The sequence below is a fragment of the Marmota monax genome, unplaced genomic scaffold, assembly GCF_021218885.2.
Source record: "Marmota monax isolate L192 unplaced genomic scaffold, Marmota_monax_Labrador192_F-V1.1 WCK01_AAM20220418_F8-fsc00092, whole genome shotgun sequence".
In the NCBI taxonomy this organism is placed as follows: Eukaryota; Metazoa; Chordata; class Mammalia; order Rodentia; family Sciuridae; genus Marmota; species Marmota monax.
In genome coordinates this window covers 3,001,165-3,017,269 of record NW_026692583.1, presented here as the reverse complement: position 1 = coordinate 3,017,269, position 16,105 = coordinate 3,001,165, and the positions used below count along the sequence as shown (strand labels likewise).

Genomic DNA, 16,105 nt, shown 5'->3' with positions numbered 1-16,105 from the left:
GACCCTCTTCTCGCTGGCCCCGTCCACCAGGGGGACTCTCATTCCATCGAGCCCTTCCCATGGGTCACTACCCACGCCCGCCACGCTGGAGGCTGTCGCCGCGCCCCTGCACCCCCGCCTGCGGTCACTGGTCCCTGAGAGGGAGGTAACCCTTTCCCCCATCCCGGGGCCTCCCCGGGCCGGCGCCGCCTCCTTCCGGGCCCTCCCCCGCGACGGACGGCGGGGCAGCAGCGGCAGGGCCTCCTGGGCGGGGCTCCGGCGCGGGGACCAGGAGGCGGCGCGCGCGGCGGCAGCCGGGGCCATGGCGGGCTGCTGCGCGGTGCTGGCGGCCTTCCTGTTCGAGTACGACACGCCGCGCATCGTGCTTATCCGCAGCCGTAAAGTGGGGCTCATGAACCGCGGCGTGCAGCTGCTCATCCTGGCCTACGTCATCGGGTGAGCGCGCGGTGGGCCGGAGGGGCCGGGGCGGGGGGTCCCCGACGGCCGGCAGCGGCTCGGCACGGTGAGCCGCGCGGGCACCCGCCCCCTTCGGCCCGCGCGGTGCACACACCCGGGCTCCGGCCACCTAGACGAGCTCTGTCCGGGCCTCGGCGACGGGAAGCTGCTTTGATTCAGGGTGCTGAAGGGAAAGCCTGGCTAGACCGTCATCTTGCACGTTTACCTTCCAACTTGCTCCTTGATGGCCCTGGGCTGTGGGAACTTTGCCCTAAACGTCTCAGTTTCCTTTCTTCACTTGCCGTTTTGATGACCCGCTGACAAAACCAAGACTTGGGATTTCCATTTGGTTCCTTCTGAGTCTGTGGCTTCCTCTCCTTTCCTTTGATCACTATGCGGTAACCCAAGATAGTGGAGAGGTCGCACTTCCCAAAAGTGTTTAAAGGGCACTGACTGTTTTACAGCATTGTTTGGGGCGGAGGGTGTGGATACCTGCTTTAGCATAGTCATTACCCCGGGAGCCGCTTGTGTTTATATATACCCTGCGGCCTCCCTAAATGTATGATTTAATTGAATGCACCTGATATAGTGTAATTCAACCCAGGGGAGGAGGTAGCAATTACCTTGCCAGCTGGGCTCTCTTTCAAGGTGGAGCATTATGGTGTCTACAGATGCTGGGTTGACAGATACATCTGCTATGTCACTTTCCTAAAAGGCCTAGAGTAGTGGTCCCCCAAACTGCTCATTGGAACCATTTGGGAATCTATAGAAAAAATTGATTGATGGCTCTCATCCCAGACCTTCGGATTCGGCTATAGAGTATGGCCAACTCCCCAGCTGATTCTTGTGTTCAGCAAAGTTGGCGAATGGGTGACCTGGTGTTTTGCACATTTACCTGATTAGGAAAGATCATCTGAGGAATTTTTGAAAAATAACAGATTCCTCCACCTTGGGGTGAAGTTTGGAATCTGTTTACCCTGCCCAGGGGTATTCACATAGTCTGGTAGTTTGGGCTTCCAGCGTCAATCAGCCCTGCAGCAGCTGGTACTGAGTGTTCAAGAGTATGTCTTGCTGGGGTACAGTTCAGTGGTGAAGTGCATGCTTAACATGCATGAGGCCCTGGGTTCCATCCCCAGCACCCAAAAAGTTAAAAAATCCAGGTAGAGACTCAACATAAGAACCTCCTGGGCTATACCTGGGTTTGGACTCATTAAGTCTTAGGGATGAAATAGTTCCAGATCTCCCACAATGGTTGTGGTGCATCTCCCCCACAATGGTTGTGATGCACTCCTGCAGAATTTGGGATCAGAAGTTCTAGGCAGCTTTTAGGTCTTAACTTTTGTTCTCATGAGAAGATCGGTTCACTTCTACCTTTGGGTACTTGTAAAATTCTTATACCTTAAAGAAGCCACTAGTCACAGATGGCTATTGAACACTTATCCATTTCTACTCCAAATTGAGATGCACTGGAATTGTAAAAATATACACTGGATTTTGAAGAGTACAAGAAAAAGTAAAATATTACATTGATACTTTTTGAAATTGATGACTGTTAAAATATTTTAGACATATTGGGCTACCTAAGAATTATTTTTTTTTGTATCTTTTTATTTTTTAATGTGGCCTCTAGAAATTTTTAAATCACACATGGGATTCACCTCATGTTTCTAGTGCAATTCTAATTGCTTCTTGTCCTTTTGGCTAAGATCAAGTGTAGTGCAGTTCTGTGGGGTTCTTAGAGAGTGTTGTCTGCCTTGATTATGAGAGTTTTTAAGCAGCAGTGCCTTGCTTTTAGACATCTTGCTATAATCAGAGCCAACTCTGTTCTGAGGAAAGGGCTTTTTTTTTTCCCCTTTTAAAACTTTTTAAACTTCCTTTTCTAGTTAATCTTGGTGAAACTGTGGTCTCTTCTCCCAAACAACTATTCCTCATAGAGACTGAACCCACAGTCCCCAGTCATCTAATTCAGTTATCAGTCACATGATGAGGAAATAATCACATGATAATGACTGGTACGAAACAATCTGTCTCTGATTTCGCAACTCCCTGTACTTGGTAGTAAAATAATGATGACCTTCCTATTGAATGGGAGCTTTCCAGCAGCTGAATTTCTAAAAGCCCCAAAGAGGAGGACTTGTCAAGGGAAAAGCCCATCTCTAGGATGGGCAGTGAACTTGGAGATTCCTCAGATCAAATAAACCCATAAATAACCCAGTGTCACCCAGCTAATGAGTGGCAGAGTCAGGATTTGAACTTGAATCAGAAGCCCTTAAGCCTCTTCTCTTACCCATGGTGCTCCCTCAAAGAGAATCCCACCTTGACCTTTCAAGGTACTTTTTTTTCCCACAATAACTTTATTTTATTTGTTTATTTTTATGTGGTGCTGAGGATGGAACCCAGTGCCTCACACGTGTGAGGCAGGTGCTCCACCACTAAGCCCCAGCCCCAGCCCCTCAAGGCACTTTTTATAGTAGTTTGTTTCTTTCTCCCAAGAATTCAGGTCACATGTATGATTCTGTTTTCTGAAGTGAGAAGGTTACTGTTATTTTGAGTGATTAAAAATGCGAAAGCATTTGTGGGTTGCGGTTAGGACACCAAAACACACTTTGGAAATAGAGTCTCAGTTCACAGCTCAGCTTGGCTCTAACCGCTCACTAGGCATAACTTTGGCCAAGTGGCTGTAAACCACTCTGGGCCTCAGTTCTTCCCATCTATCATATGGAAATGGTCATAGAGCTTCACCACTGTTATAGAATTATATGATTTAGTGTATGTCACATGCATAGAATAATGTTTGTTTCAACCCACCACTGGAACGTTATAGCAACCAAAGCTCCTCCCCACCAGAGCTACTAAACATATGCCACAGACTATTATTACTATTATTTCTAGAATCGAGAAGTGCTAGGATCCACTTCCCTTCCTTAGAAGTACTAGATGCTAAGATTTCAGAATTCACTAGTTTGGGTTACTTGTGGGTTCGTTTGATCAGAGCAGTCTCCAGATGGACTGCCCATCCTAGAGATGGGCTTTTCCCCTGAGGAGTCCTCTTCTTCAGGACTTCTAGAAATTTATCTGCAGTAAAGCTCCCATTCAATTCTCGTTTGACACATGGATGCTCAGGGCAGGATGGCCACCTGTGTGTCTCCATTCCCTTCTCTGTAAATTGGAGATGATAATAATGATACTTGCCTCATGAAGTGGTCAGGATTAAATGAGTTCATACATATAAAGAGTTTAAAGCTGTGCCTGATCCTAAAATCACTCAAGTGGAAACTATTCCTATCACAATGTGTCATCTCTTGGTCATTCCCATAGGCCCCAGTGTATTGAAAATGCTCAAATATCCAATAAAGACAGTATTCATTGAGCTTTTCCTCTGTGATACTGGTGCTTTACCTACACCATCTCATTTATTTCTCACAAAATAAATAAAGGGGCCACTCTTCCCCTCTTGCACAAATGGAGGTGGAGCCTCCAGAGGTTAAGCAGCTTTTGCAAAGTTGTAATTAGTAAACATGGTGGTACTTTCAGCCTCTGGCTGTCAGAGGCTCCCTGGCATCCATTCAGATTCTCTGGATCCTAATGGCCACTTAAGAGGCCTGTGTTATTTTATAGGTGGGTGTTCGTGTGGGAAAAGGGTTACCAGGAAATGGACTCCGTGGTCAGCTCAGTGACTACCAAGGCCAAAGGCGTGGCTGTGACCAATACTTCTACACTTGGGTTCCGGATCTGGGATGTGGCTGATTATGTGATTCCAGCTCAGGTAGGTCTCCTACTCTGACCTGTCTGATACTGAAGCCTCCAGGTGTTACTTTCTCTGTACTAACTTGTCATGCCTGCTTAATGATCGGTACCCAGGGTTCTAACATCTCTGACACCCAGACCGGTTGTTTTAGCCCCAGAAAGCAGCACAGCCATGTCTCTTTTGGGCTTCAGGTCTAAGGGTATCATTCAGTTAGCTGTGGCTCTCCAACTCTAAAGTGTGGCTGGCCTCAGATGTCCTTCCATGTGGACATCTTGGTCTGTCTCAAGCTCTAAAAGGTAAGATAGCGAACGTCTTAAATCCTGGGAGAAGTTCACTGGGAAAACAGCACCTTCCCACATTTTGCATTTGCTTTATTATCTTACATCTACAAGGTCAATCATCTCTGTCAGTGTCTACCATAGTTAGAGGCCAAACCGCAGACCAAAAGGAGATACAGGAACAAAGTCAGGGGAGAAACTGATGGTGACATTCTAGTCTCCAGCCCATTAAGCTGCAAGTTAATATTTTGGTCTTTTTTTTTTTTTTTTTGAAGGCGTTGGAGTTTGAACCCAGGGCCTTAGTAGGCAAACACTTCACCACTGAGCCACATCCCCAGCCCCAAGCTGCAAGTTAAATATTGACTCTTTAGCTATGCACCACACATGGCCAAACCCCACCATACCCCTCCAGATGGCTGATGTGTGCAATGCCCACGGTGGCCAAATTCAGATGAGTTGCCAACTCTCTTTTTTTAATTGGTACACAATTTAAAAAAGGGAAGCAGAGGCTTCAGCAGCTCTCCAATGTGTCCATTCCCCTGCCTTCTCAAGAGAATGGTCTAGTGGGGGTCCAGAGAGAGGCCGGAGCTGATGAGCTTTAAAGGTGCAATGGCAGGGTGGTCCTGGGGACACCTGTCCATGCTCCCCGTGGAGGCATGGCCTCATCCTGGCAAGCTGTGGGACTGTCCTGCCCAGTCTGCTTTAGCCAAGGAAGGAATGAGCCCTGCTTCTGCCCTGAGTGGAAAGGACCGCCCAGCAGCTCTGCCACCTGTCAACTCATGGGAGCTGGGGCTGTGTGAGCCCCATGGGGCTCTCTGCTCTCACTGTGTCCTCGGGCTTCTCCATTGAGGGAGCCCAACCACTGCATCTACTTGGCTCATCTTCAGACTGAAGTTTCCCTAAATTTGAAATAGATCAGAGGAAACAAAAAGTAGACCACACTGAATTGTTGGGAGTCCAGCTCAGAGATGCTCAGGAGCAGCCTTCCCTCAACCTGTGACAGGAGTGTGTTTCTCTTCGACACTTTGGGGACATGACCGGGTATCAGGAGAGACTCCCACCTCGGGCCTCCTCTTGTGGCCATTTCCTTGTCTCTGCAGGAAGATACCTACCATTTCGAAAGCTTCTACCACCTTGACATATTGGGGGGTGTCCACAGTGACCTTGGTCCTGAGACGGCTCCCAGAGCTGACTGTTCTTTTCAGGAGTATGAAATGAAATGCTGGACGCTTCTGGCATCTCTTTTAAAAAAATGCCCGTGCCCAGTGGAGGGGAGGGGACCAACCAGAACCTTCTGGGGTCTTTATCTTTAATTCCTTATATTAGGTCCTTATATTAGGAGATCATAATTAGCAATTTTTGTTTGCGGCAGTTCTGGGGATAGAACCCAGGGCTTGCGCACACAAGGCAAGTGCTCGACCACTGAGCCACAGCCCAGCCAGTACTTAGCAACTCAGCCCCAGCAAGTGGCTTTCCAGAAACTGGACCAGTGCTTTGGCACCTTCAGATCTACAAAGAGAAAACAGAACCTTGTCAAGGACAGAAATGTCAGAAATGCCCCTGAACTTCTTCTCTAGAATATTTTATTTCTTTTCAATTATAGTTATAAAAGAAAATTCAATTATAGTTATAAAAGAAAATAAGTCAGGAGGATCTCAAATTCAAAGCCAGCCTCAGCAATGGCAAGGTGCTAAACAACTCAGTGAGACCCTGTCTCTAAATAAAATACAAAAATGGGCTGGGGATGTGGCTCAGTGGTTGAGTGCCCCGGTACCCTCCCTGCTAAAAAAAGAAGTCAAGTTTGAGGCCTTGGGGGCTTTGTGTTTTAATACCTCAGAAGTCATTGGTTGACAGAGCAAGTTTTGAGCTACTATTGGCTCTTTTCCCTTAATAAGTCAAGATCTGTTGAGGATCTGTTTCAGATTGTAGATTCTTTAAAAATTGAGGTAAAATTCACATAACAGGAAAATTAAACTTTTTTTTGCAGGGGGGGAGGGCTTGGAGATTGAACTCAGGGGCATCCTTTTTACTTTTTTTTTGAGATAGGGTCTTGCTAATTTGCTGAGGCTGACCTCAAACCTTGCAATCCTCCTTCCTGAGCCTCCTAAATCACTGGGATTACAGGCATACACTGTGCCCATTAGAGTCCCTATTAGGTTATAAACTCTCATGGGAGAGAACAAGAGACCATAATATTCGCTTTTTTAAATCATCCTATTAAGGAGATACCTAGCTTTTTTAATGTCCCAGCCCGACTCCTCTGAGGGTGATCTGACAAGGCTCCCTCCCTCTCGCCCTCTCTGCAGGAGGAAAACTCCCTCTTCATCATGACCAACATGATCATCACCATGAACCAGACCCAGAGCATCTGTCCCGAGGTAGATGGCTCCTTGGGAAAGCCCTGGGCCTCACACCCCACTCTCCACAGCCCTGAGTGAGTGGCTGGACCACATGGAAATTGTTTTCACTCAATCTCCTTTGTTTAGATTCCTGATAAGACCACTGTGTGCGAATCAGATACGGACTGCACTTCTGGGTCTGCCGACATCCACAGCAATGGTAGGAATGGTTAGTAGTGACCCCTCAGCAGATGCTTAGCCCCAGGAAGGCAGCTCCTGACAAGATCACTGTCTCTACACAGCATCTCTGAAAGAGAAGTCTCAGGGATAAATAAATCCTCCCTATGCCCAGCGGACTGGGGGTGGAGCTCAGATGTAGAGGTGAGCTTAGCATAACTGAGGCCCTGGATTCAATCCCCAGCACCAGAAAAAGATCCCCCCACCATTCTCCAATGCCACGCAACCCCAGGTGAGCCTGATGTCAGAAGAGGCCCAGGGACCCTGTGTCATTTGAGTCCCAGAAGCCAGCTCAGATCTTGCTGCATTCTGTGACTTTGTATCACTTTGGTCCGGAGATTGCAAAGCAGAGATGTGGCCAGCACTAAGGCAACCACCTTCCAGTTCCAATTTCTGGACACCCTAAGTCCCAGAATTAGAATCGTTCCAGACTGGCTACATAGGATATTATGGGGGGCTTACTCCCTACCTCACAAAGGGAAGAAATAGCCCCCTGTAGACCTGGCTCCCCATCCCCCCCACAGGAGTCAAGACTGGAAGATGCGTGCCGTTCAATGGGTCAGTGAAGACCTGTGAGGTGGCAGCCTGGTGCCCGGTGGAGGATGACACACATGTGCCAAAGTGAGTTCTGCCTGAGAGTGCCCCCAACCCTGGTTCTCCAACTCGAGGGAGGTGGCAGGGAAGGTTTGGGGGCCGTCTGTGTGCTCTTGGTGTCTGGGTGTCTGGGACAGCGGTCCTTAACCACAGAGCATCAACCTTCAGTGGTGAGGTGAGCCCCAAGTGGTCACTTATGATAAGGGTGCAGTTTGACTTATTGTATGTTAGGACTCCGTTAGTTGCAAATAACTGAGAAGAGACAGATCTCAGTGCTTTATCATGGTTGTGATCAGGGGTACTTCATCATTCAGCTAGCCTAAAAGACCTAGCAGGGCTCAATCTGAGGCTCAGAGACCGTCTGTCCCACATCTGGCCTCTGTCTCTTTCCATGTCAGGTTCATTTGTTGGACCCCTGGCATAGTCCCAGGGGGACCTCCCTTCCTAGCTGTGCAGAGTCTAGACCTGTCCATAATCACGTTCTGGGCTACATCCCTTGATCTGTCACTGTGGCTGGGGGACAGTTTGTTTCTCAGCATGCCTGGGTCACATGTCCACCTCTAGAGTTCGGGCTAGAGTCAGCCTCACCCAAATGACCCAGGCTGAGAGTAGGGGAAGTGTGACTTCCAAAGGAAATCTGGGGTTCCATTACCAGAAAAGGGGGGACAGGAAAATAATAAAAATCTGCCAAAGGGTGTTCTATAAACCAGAGCAGGTTGGGGGTTGCCCTAGGATAACATTCTTCCCAGTTGCAATTTGCTGTAGTTTGAACGGGTGGAGTCTAAGACCTTCCCTTGAGAATTCCTGCTGCCTGGGGCTTTGTCATCCAGAGATCAGACTGAAGGCCAGGGGAGCAGGGAGCTTCTGCAGCTCATCCTGGACGTAGAAGAAAACATGGAGACTGCTGATGTGGACTAAGGAGTGCAACACTGAAAGGAAGGGAATCCTAGCTTTTCAGAGTCAGAAAGATCTCCCAGAGCTGTGCTTTCCAGCACGGGAGCCACTGGCCAAGTGTGGCTGCTGAGTACTTGAAATGTGGCTGGGTCTTCTGTTGGTGTGAAGTACACTGTAGGATCTGAAATTCATTATGAAAAAAAATATATATAATATGTACTTAATAATAATAATATGTTGGCTACATGCAGAAGTAATATTGTGGATATTTTGGGTTATTATATAAAATTAATGTTGTTATTTTTATTTTTAAATGTGGGTACTAGGAAACTTTTAATTATAATGTGGCTTGTAGTGTGCCTCATAGTACATTTATATTGGATAGGGGTATAGAAGATCTAAGTTGGTGTGAGACGATTTTTAAAAGCAAACCGATGCAAGAAATTGCATTGAGTCACATGATGAGAAAGATATTCCTATTTCCATTTTGGGTGGAGTGTCTTTATTACCTGTCACTTGCTTATTTCTATTTCTCACACTGAACAAGCCCCAGATTAGGAATGTTGGGCATAAAATAATATTAACTACATGTTTTAGTAACATTGTTTTTATTTCATTATATTTATTTAAACAATGACGTCTGACCTGATGTGAGTGATTTTTGTGTGTGTGCAGTGCTGGGGATTGAGCCCAGGACCTCATGCATGGTAGGCAAGTGTTCTACATCCCTAGCCCTTTTTAAAAGATTTTTTAAAAATCTTGAGACATGGTCTTGCTGAATTGCCCAAACTGGCTTCAAACTTGTGATCCTCCTGCCTAACCCTCCCAAGAAGCTGGGATTACAGGCACATGTCACCACACCCAGCACAAGTGATATTTTTATGGTCATGAGGGAAAGTTTCATTTCAAAGTAAATATCAATAAAAAATGAGTTAGTCTTAAAGGTGGAATCAACCCAAATGCCTATCAGCAGAAGAATGCATAAACAAATTTTGGTGTGTGCATAGCATAAAATATTACTCAGCCTCATAAAAAGGAATGAAAAAAAAAAAAGAAGGCAACATACTGTTACTAGAAGTAAAAAATAAAATGCATTCAGATAGCTATGTAGTATTTCTAATACACAGACATGATTTACAGTGTCACTTTGTCAAGACAAAAGTGAGGTGCAGCATTTTCCGGCATTTTCTGTTCTCTTCTGCAGAAGCACTAGGTCTAGAGCTGAGTCTAAGCTGGCCTTCTGGATCCTTCCCCTGGGAGGCCCGATGGAGAACCTGAGGGACTGAGAAGCGGGCTGCTGTCTCGCAGCCTCCCTGGAAATCATTCCCTCTTACAATCTGGGTGAATCTTTAAAACATCACTGAGTAAAAGGAAACAGACACAAAGGCCGTATGTTATTTGATTCCATTCATATGAAATGCCCAGAATAGACAGATCTGTAGAGATAGCAGAGTGGGGTCTCAAGGCACTAACTCCCGGGTGGATGTGCAGGTCCTCTGGGGCGATGCAAATGTTCTGGAACTAGATAGAGGTGACGGTTTCCCAACATTGCAGATGCACTAAATGCCACTGAATTGATTGATTCTTAAATAGTGAATTTTATGTTGTGAATTCCACATCGACTTTGTTTTAAAAGGTGAGTTGATCTTAAGTATTGCAGACAGGGTGCAAAGATGTAGGTGCAAAAGCTTTGAAATGGAAAATGACAGATGTTTGCAAAGCTCTGCAGAATCCCTGCCTCTTGAGGGAATGGGGACGTGGAGCCCGAGGGACCTGCATTGCTCGAGGCCTTTTCTTGACAGCAGGTACTCAGCAGCCTTGTCAATGGCCTTGCTCCTGTCTCTCCATTGAAAAGACCACTGATGTCATTTGTAGCTCCGCAATTTACACCTGGCTCAGGGAGCTGCCCCAGCCCCTGAGAAGAAGACTTAGCCCTGCGGTGCCAGATTCTCCCATAGACAAATCCACAAAAGAAACAGAGTCCCCTTGGGACAGGTTCACCTGGTAGTCAGCTGGGAGTCCACATGGCACCATTGGGAGGAGGCAGGTGTGCTGGCGGGGGGCAGTACTTGTGTACTTTTCAGGTGAGGCCAGGATGCAGCCTGCAGGTGAACTCACCTGTAAAGTCCCATCTTTCTAGCATCCCTTCCCCAGAGCGAGCCTGAAACTGGCAGCGGCCGGGAATGATTTCCAGGGAGGCTGTGAGACAGCAGCCCCCTTCTCAGTCCCTCAGGTTCTCCATCGGCCTCCCAGGGGAAGGATCCAGAAGGCCAGCTTAGACTCAGCTCTAGACCTAGTGCTTCTGTAGAAGAGAACAGAAAATGCCGGAAATGCTGCACCTCACTTTTGTCTTGACAAAGTGACACTGTAAATCATGTCTCTGTGTTAGAAATATTACATAGCTATCTGAATGCATTTTATTTTTTACTTCTAGTAACAGTATGTTGCCTTCTTTTTTTTTTTTCAGGCCTGCTTTTTTAAAGGCTGCAGAAAACTTCACTCTTTTGGTTAAGAACAACATCTGGTATCCCAAATTTAATTTCAGCAAGTAAGTGGTGGCCGCTGTGTGAGTTCACCAGTATCTTGGAGAAACTTCTGGCCCTTCTCTGGGGTTTTCTCACAATGGATTTCTGCTTCCTTCTGGCTCTAGGAGGAATATTCTTCCCAACACCACCACCACCTACCTCAAATCATGCATTTATGATGCCAGGACAGATCCCTTCTGCCCCATATTCCGTCTTGGCAAAATCGTGGAGAACGCAGGGCACAGCTTCCAGGACATGGCCGTCGAGGTAGGTGCAGGCCCTGGCTTCTCACAGTCCTGGACATTTCTCGTATCCAAGCCGGCTCTGACGAGAGCCTGGGTATGTCTTCTTCTGTCCCACAGGGAGGCATCATGGGCATCCAGATCAACTGGGACTGCAACCTGGACCGAGCCGCCTCCCTCTGCCTACCCAGGTATTCTTTCCGCCGCCTCGATACCCGGGACCTTGACCACAATGTGTCTCCTGGCTACAATTTCAGGTGGGCATGAGCTTGGACCGTCACTCACTATAAAGGGAGGCTGATGGAGGAGTTATTCCTCCGTGGGTGCATCTGTGTCTCCAAAGACTAGCACATGGGCAGCACCCCAGGGCAGGCTGCGCAAGAAGGCATGTGCTTGGGAGAGCGCTCAAAGCAGGGTCTTGCTCTCAGGTTGAGCCTGCCCCAGGCTCTTGAGGGTGCAGTGGGTGCAGGTTTTAGGCCCAAGAAAGGCCTTTGCTTGTATCTCCTGATGAAAATGCTGTCGCAGGGGCTGAGGATGTGGCTCAAGTGGTAGCGTGCTCGCCTGGCATGCGTGCGGCCCGGGTTCAATCCTCAGCACCACATACCAACAAAGATGTTGTGTCCGCCAAGAACTAAAAAATAAATATTAAAAAAATTCTCTCTCTTTAAAAAAAAAAAAGAAAGAAAGAAAAGAAAATGCTGTCGCAGTAGTTTCTCTGGGCTGGAGTAACAGAGCTGACTGCCTTGACAGAGATGTGTTCTCTAGGTTCTGGAGGCCAGAAGTCAAAAATGAAGGTGTCTGCAGGGCCAGCCCCCCACTCCCAAGGCTCTAGGCAGGATCCTCCCCATCTCTTCCAGCCTCTGATGGCTCTCAGCAATCCTTGGCCTGCAAATGTGTTGCTTCTGTCTGTCTGCACGTGGCCTTCTTCCCTCCATGCATGTTTCTGTGTCTCTTCTTGTGAGAACAGTAGTCATATCAAATTTAGGGCCCATCTGAATCAAGTACGACCTGATCTTTACTAATTGCACCTCCAAGACCCTATTTCCAGTTAGTTATTTACAGTCACATCCATAGATTCCGGGTGACATGAATTTTCAGGGAGGCACTATTTAATCCAATGCAGCTAGTCATCTGATAAGAGGGCCAGGAGCATATTTGCCATTTCCTTGAGGCAGCAAAATCGATAGCTGTGTACTTTTTCATATGCCCCTTGAGGAATTTTCCCCAAACGCACTTGCTCCTAAAACCAGGCCCTGCAAGGAACATTGGAATGGATCAGCAGAGGTTTTGTGTTGCTCTTGTCTCCCTCTAGTGGTGACATGTGGTATCAAATGCACATCGCATTGTCAGAATCTTTGCAGATCCGCAGCAGTCCCTTTGAACCATCCCACTCCCTGGTGGATGGCAAGGCAGGTATTTGAACTCTTCCCTAGGAGTTAGGTTTATGTTGCTCTCTCTACCAGCACACAGTTCTTGTAGAAACCAAAAGCTTGGATCAGAACCCTAGAGCAGAGAGCAGTTGGTGGAGCCTCGGCCAGTACCAGTCCTGTTGAGTCTACCAGGCCTGGACCTCAACATGGAAGCCGTGAACCAGCCAGATCCCAGGCCTCAGGTTTAGGCCTCGGCTCCTGGAGGAATGGGACCACTTTCAGTGATTCTCCCCTCCACCATTCCTTGCTGGTTTTTTGTTTCATTTGTATCTTTGAATTTTATGGCTGAATTAAGACTACTCTGTGAGCAATCACCCATTAAAGTCTAGAATCCAGTAATTTTTATATATTTACACATATGTTCAACCAGTCAGTTTTAGAACATCATCTTCAACTCAGAAACCCCGATCCCTCTAGCTGTCACCCCTCCCACCCCGCAGACATAGGCAACTACCTGTCTACTTTGTGGCTTTGCAGATCTGGACTCCTCTGTTAATGGACTCATACATCATGTGTCTTTTCATGACTGGCTTCTTTCATTTTGCTTCATGTCTTCAAGGTTCATTCATGTTGTAGCAGATAATAAAGCTTCACCTCTTGTTATGGCCAGATAATATTCCATTGTGTGGATCGACCACATTTCATTTCCCTCTTCATCTGTTGATGGATCAGTTGTTCTTAGTTCTTTTTACTTTTTAAAGGTGATGCTAAGTTTTGTGACCACACAATGCAGTCTTAGAGATTGCTGCTGGCTGGCCACATTCTCAGTTAGTGGCCAAGTCCCCTTGAGAGAGGTAGGGAGGTCAGATGTATCAGGAAGGACACTGAGAGCAAGGATATTCAGGCTTATGCTACCTTGTGGAAGGAGAGGGTAAAGACAGAGAGGGGTCTACCTGTGCCTCCAGCACCCTCCCTCTGTAAGAGACTCACTGCATCCTGCTCTAACATCCCTCTCCCCGAACCCTGTGCCTTTCCCTCTGACCTGCCCTATGCCCACAGGTTTGCCAAGTACTACCGGGACCTCACTGGTGTGGAGCAGCGCACGCTCATTAAGGCATATGGTATCCGCTTCGACATCATCGTGTTTGGGAAGGTAGGCCTGCCACCAACTCCCTGTTGGCTGTTGTGGGGACCCCGCAAGGACAGGGGTGTCTTTCTGCCTTGCATCTGCTCTCCCCTACCCCTGTCAGAGCTTTTCCTTTCTTCTCCTGTCACATGCAGGCTGGGAAGTTTGACATCATCCCTACCATGATCAACATCGGCTCCGGCCTGGCGTTGCTGGGCGTGGTGAGTGGTTGGGCCTCCCCAGCAGTCAGCAGCACTTTCTAGTCTAGAGCCTCCAGGCTTCTTTCCTTGCCCATACCCACCGTCCCTCCTCCCAGACCACTCCCCTCCGGGCTGGGCCGTCCTTCACCCCCAGAGATGAAGGTGCTTTTCCTTCCTGTAAGAGATTCCAGACTTCAGGGGGAAGTACATACACAGAGCAGCAGGAGCTAAAGCACTGGGCTCATCCTCTCTACCCTTGCTATGTGCAGGCGACGGTGCTGTGTGACGTCATAGTCCTGTATTGCATGAAGAAGAGATACTACTATCGGGAGAAGAAGTACAAATACGTGGAAGATTACGAGCAGGTGGGCACCTCCTGTGCTCCCTGCAGGCAGGGAGCCTCTTGTTCTGGGGAGGGAAGCCCGGGTCCTGCGCTGCCTGGTATGGCCCTTGGACAGAGGCTGGTGCTGCTCTGGCAGCTGACAGCTCATCGCCTCAGGCTGGCAGTCAGATGCCAGCCTCAGCACCTGCTCCGTCTCTGGACCACCTGTTCTAGTATTTACTTCAGACTCTTCAGAACCTACTTTGGTTTCGATTAGTGATCTTTTGAGTTAGTCATGATAATGGGACCACCTACATCCTCCTACATCCTCACAGTAAATTCACCTTGCTTAACAAGAAGGGTTAGGTACCCGGTTCTAGAACCAGCTGGAGTCCTCTTGTGAAGGGCTGTCCAGAAGCCCTCAGGAAAAGCTCCCTATTCCTGCCTGCCTCAGATGGTCCAGGGGCAGTGACTGCTGGGTGGACACTGACCTCCTTATCCCTCTTTGCAGGGTCTTGGTGGTGAGACAGGCCAGTGATGCCTACCCGACACCTGGGCTCCCCGAAGCCCTCATCAAGCACAATGAGAAGGAGGGAGAAATGGCTGCTATGTCACCCCAGAGAACATTCCAGATTCTGATTCACTCTCCATAAGTACTGAGGGTTGCCTGGTAGCTCCTACATTTTGTGTGGGGGGGTTCATTTGTCCCCTGGGCACAGTGGATTACCAACCAGTGTGTTGTTGGCTGGGGCGAGTTGCTGGGGCCTTCTGCAGGCCCCGGGGCCAGCTTTCCTCAGAAGCTGCAGTCTCCAGCCCTCGCGGACAGGGCCAATCCTGTGAGGCATGGCAACTCCATTCAGGCACTTTGTAAGGAAAAGAAAGCCTCTAGGCTCGTGCTCCCTAGACTTTAGCAGGCCCAGGCTGCTGCTCCTCTCCCCCAAACCAGAAACAGTGTCCTTGCAACCGTGTTACAGAGTTGGCTCTCTTCCTCTGAGAACAGCTGTGTAGAGATGGTTGAAGATCAAACATTAAAACAAGCGGTTTTTCTTACTTCTCGCATGCCGTCTCCTAGGATGGGCTAGAGCTCTCCTTCCTTCTCTTACTTCAGGGAAGTTAATATGGGATGGGGGAAAGGTGCCCACACATTTGCCTGATGACAAGAACAATTACCGTCGGTTCTGCCCACATGCAACCTTGCAGCAAAGGCCACTTCCTGGAACGGCCGGTCCTAATGGCAGCCTCACAGTCAGCTCACCTCTCCAAAGAACTCTCCTGGCAACGGCTGCACACACGTCACAGTCTGCGATAAGCCCCTGCCACCAAACAACTTCTGTTTGGAAATATCTTGCCTGCACTTCTTTTTAGTCTTGCTCCCCTGGGCCTCAGCCCCCCAGCCCCCCAAGGCCATGGCACACATAGCCTGGTTGCAGTCACCTCTGAATAAACCCCTCTGCTGGTATTTCAGGTTGACAATTTCAAGTAAACCCATTTGTTGTCCAGCTCTGTCCTCAGGAAAGGTCTCTGAAACAATCCGTCTCTGCAACTCAGGCATTTCCCCTGCCTGGCTTTTCTCTTAAAGCCTAATTAAGCGTTTTGATCTTCACTGAGTTGTAAGTTTTTTTTTTTTTTTTCCTAGTGGCATCTCACCTGTGCTGGCATTTTTTACATAAGATGGCAGTAGTACACTGTAGGTGGCACAATTTTAGGGAACATGGAAGTGGCCCATCCCCTTCTCTCCGTTTTCTTCCCAAGCCTCCAACCCAAAGCAGGATCACCTGCACCTCTCGGTACACGT

The 16,105-nt window shown here is 48.2% G+C and overlaps 1 protein-coding gene across 5 annotated transcripts; it reads left to right on the top strand.

Annotated features, from left to right (window-relative positions):
* The first annotated feature begins 254 nt into the window (after nucleotides 1-254).
* Nucleotides 255-15,360, top strand: P2rx4 (purinergic receptor P2X 4). 5 transcript variants are annotated; one of them, XM_046446148.2, is made up of 12 exons: nucleotides 255-435; nucleotides 4,054-4,201; nucleotides 6,768-6,839; nucleotides 6,948-7,029; nucleotides 7,562-7,658; nucleotides 10,993-11,073; nucleotides 11,176-11,317; nucleotides 11,413-11,483; nucleotides 13,722-13,815; nucleotides 13,944-14,009; nucleotides 14,258-14,353; nucleotides 14,822-15,360. In XM_046446148.2, exons 1-12 carry the CDS (start codon nucleotides 302-304, stop codon nucleotides 14,846-14,848), a joined length of 1,110 nt encoding a protein of 369 aa, XP_046302104.1. In that variant the 5' UTR covers nucleotides 255-301; the 3' UTR covers nucleotides 14,849-15,360. The 5 variants fall into 5 exon arrangements, with proteins under 5 accessions (XP_046302104.1, XP_046302106.1, XP_046302105.1 ...); XM_046446147.2 differs by having other exon boundaries at nucleotides 257-435; nucleotides 6,948-7,020; nucleotides 11,413-11,549; XM_046446146.2 differs by having other exon boundaries at nucleotides 258-435; nucleotides 11,413-11,549.
* The last annotated feature ends 745 nt before the right edge of the window (nucleotides 15,361-16,105 follow it).

What these genes read in the sequence shown, in the direction of transcription:
- P2rx4 (XM_046446146.2), top strand. Translation starts at nt 302, where the DNA reads ATGGCGGGCTGCTGCGCGGTGCTGGCGGCCTTCCTGTTCGAGTACGAC. An exon ending in ATCCTGGCCTACGTCATCGG is followed by an intron (nt 436 to 4,053) that starts GTGAGCGCGCGG and finishes GTTATTTTATAG; the next exon opens with GTGGGTGTTCGTGTGGGAAA. An exon ending in ATTATGTGATTCCAGCTCAG is followed by an intron (nt 4,202 to 6,767) that starts GTAGGTCTCCTA and finishes CCCTCTCTGCAG; the next exon opens with GAGGAAAACTCCCTCTTCAT.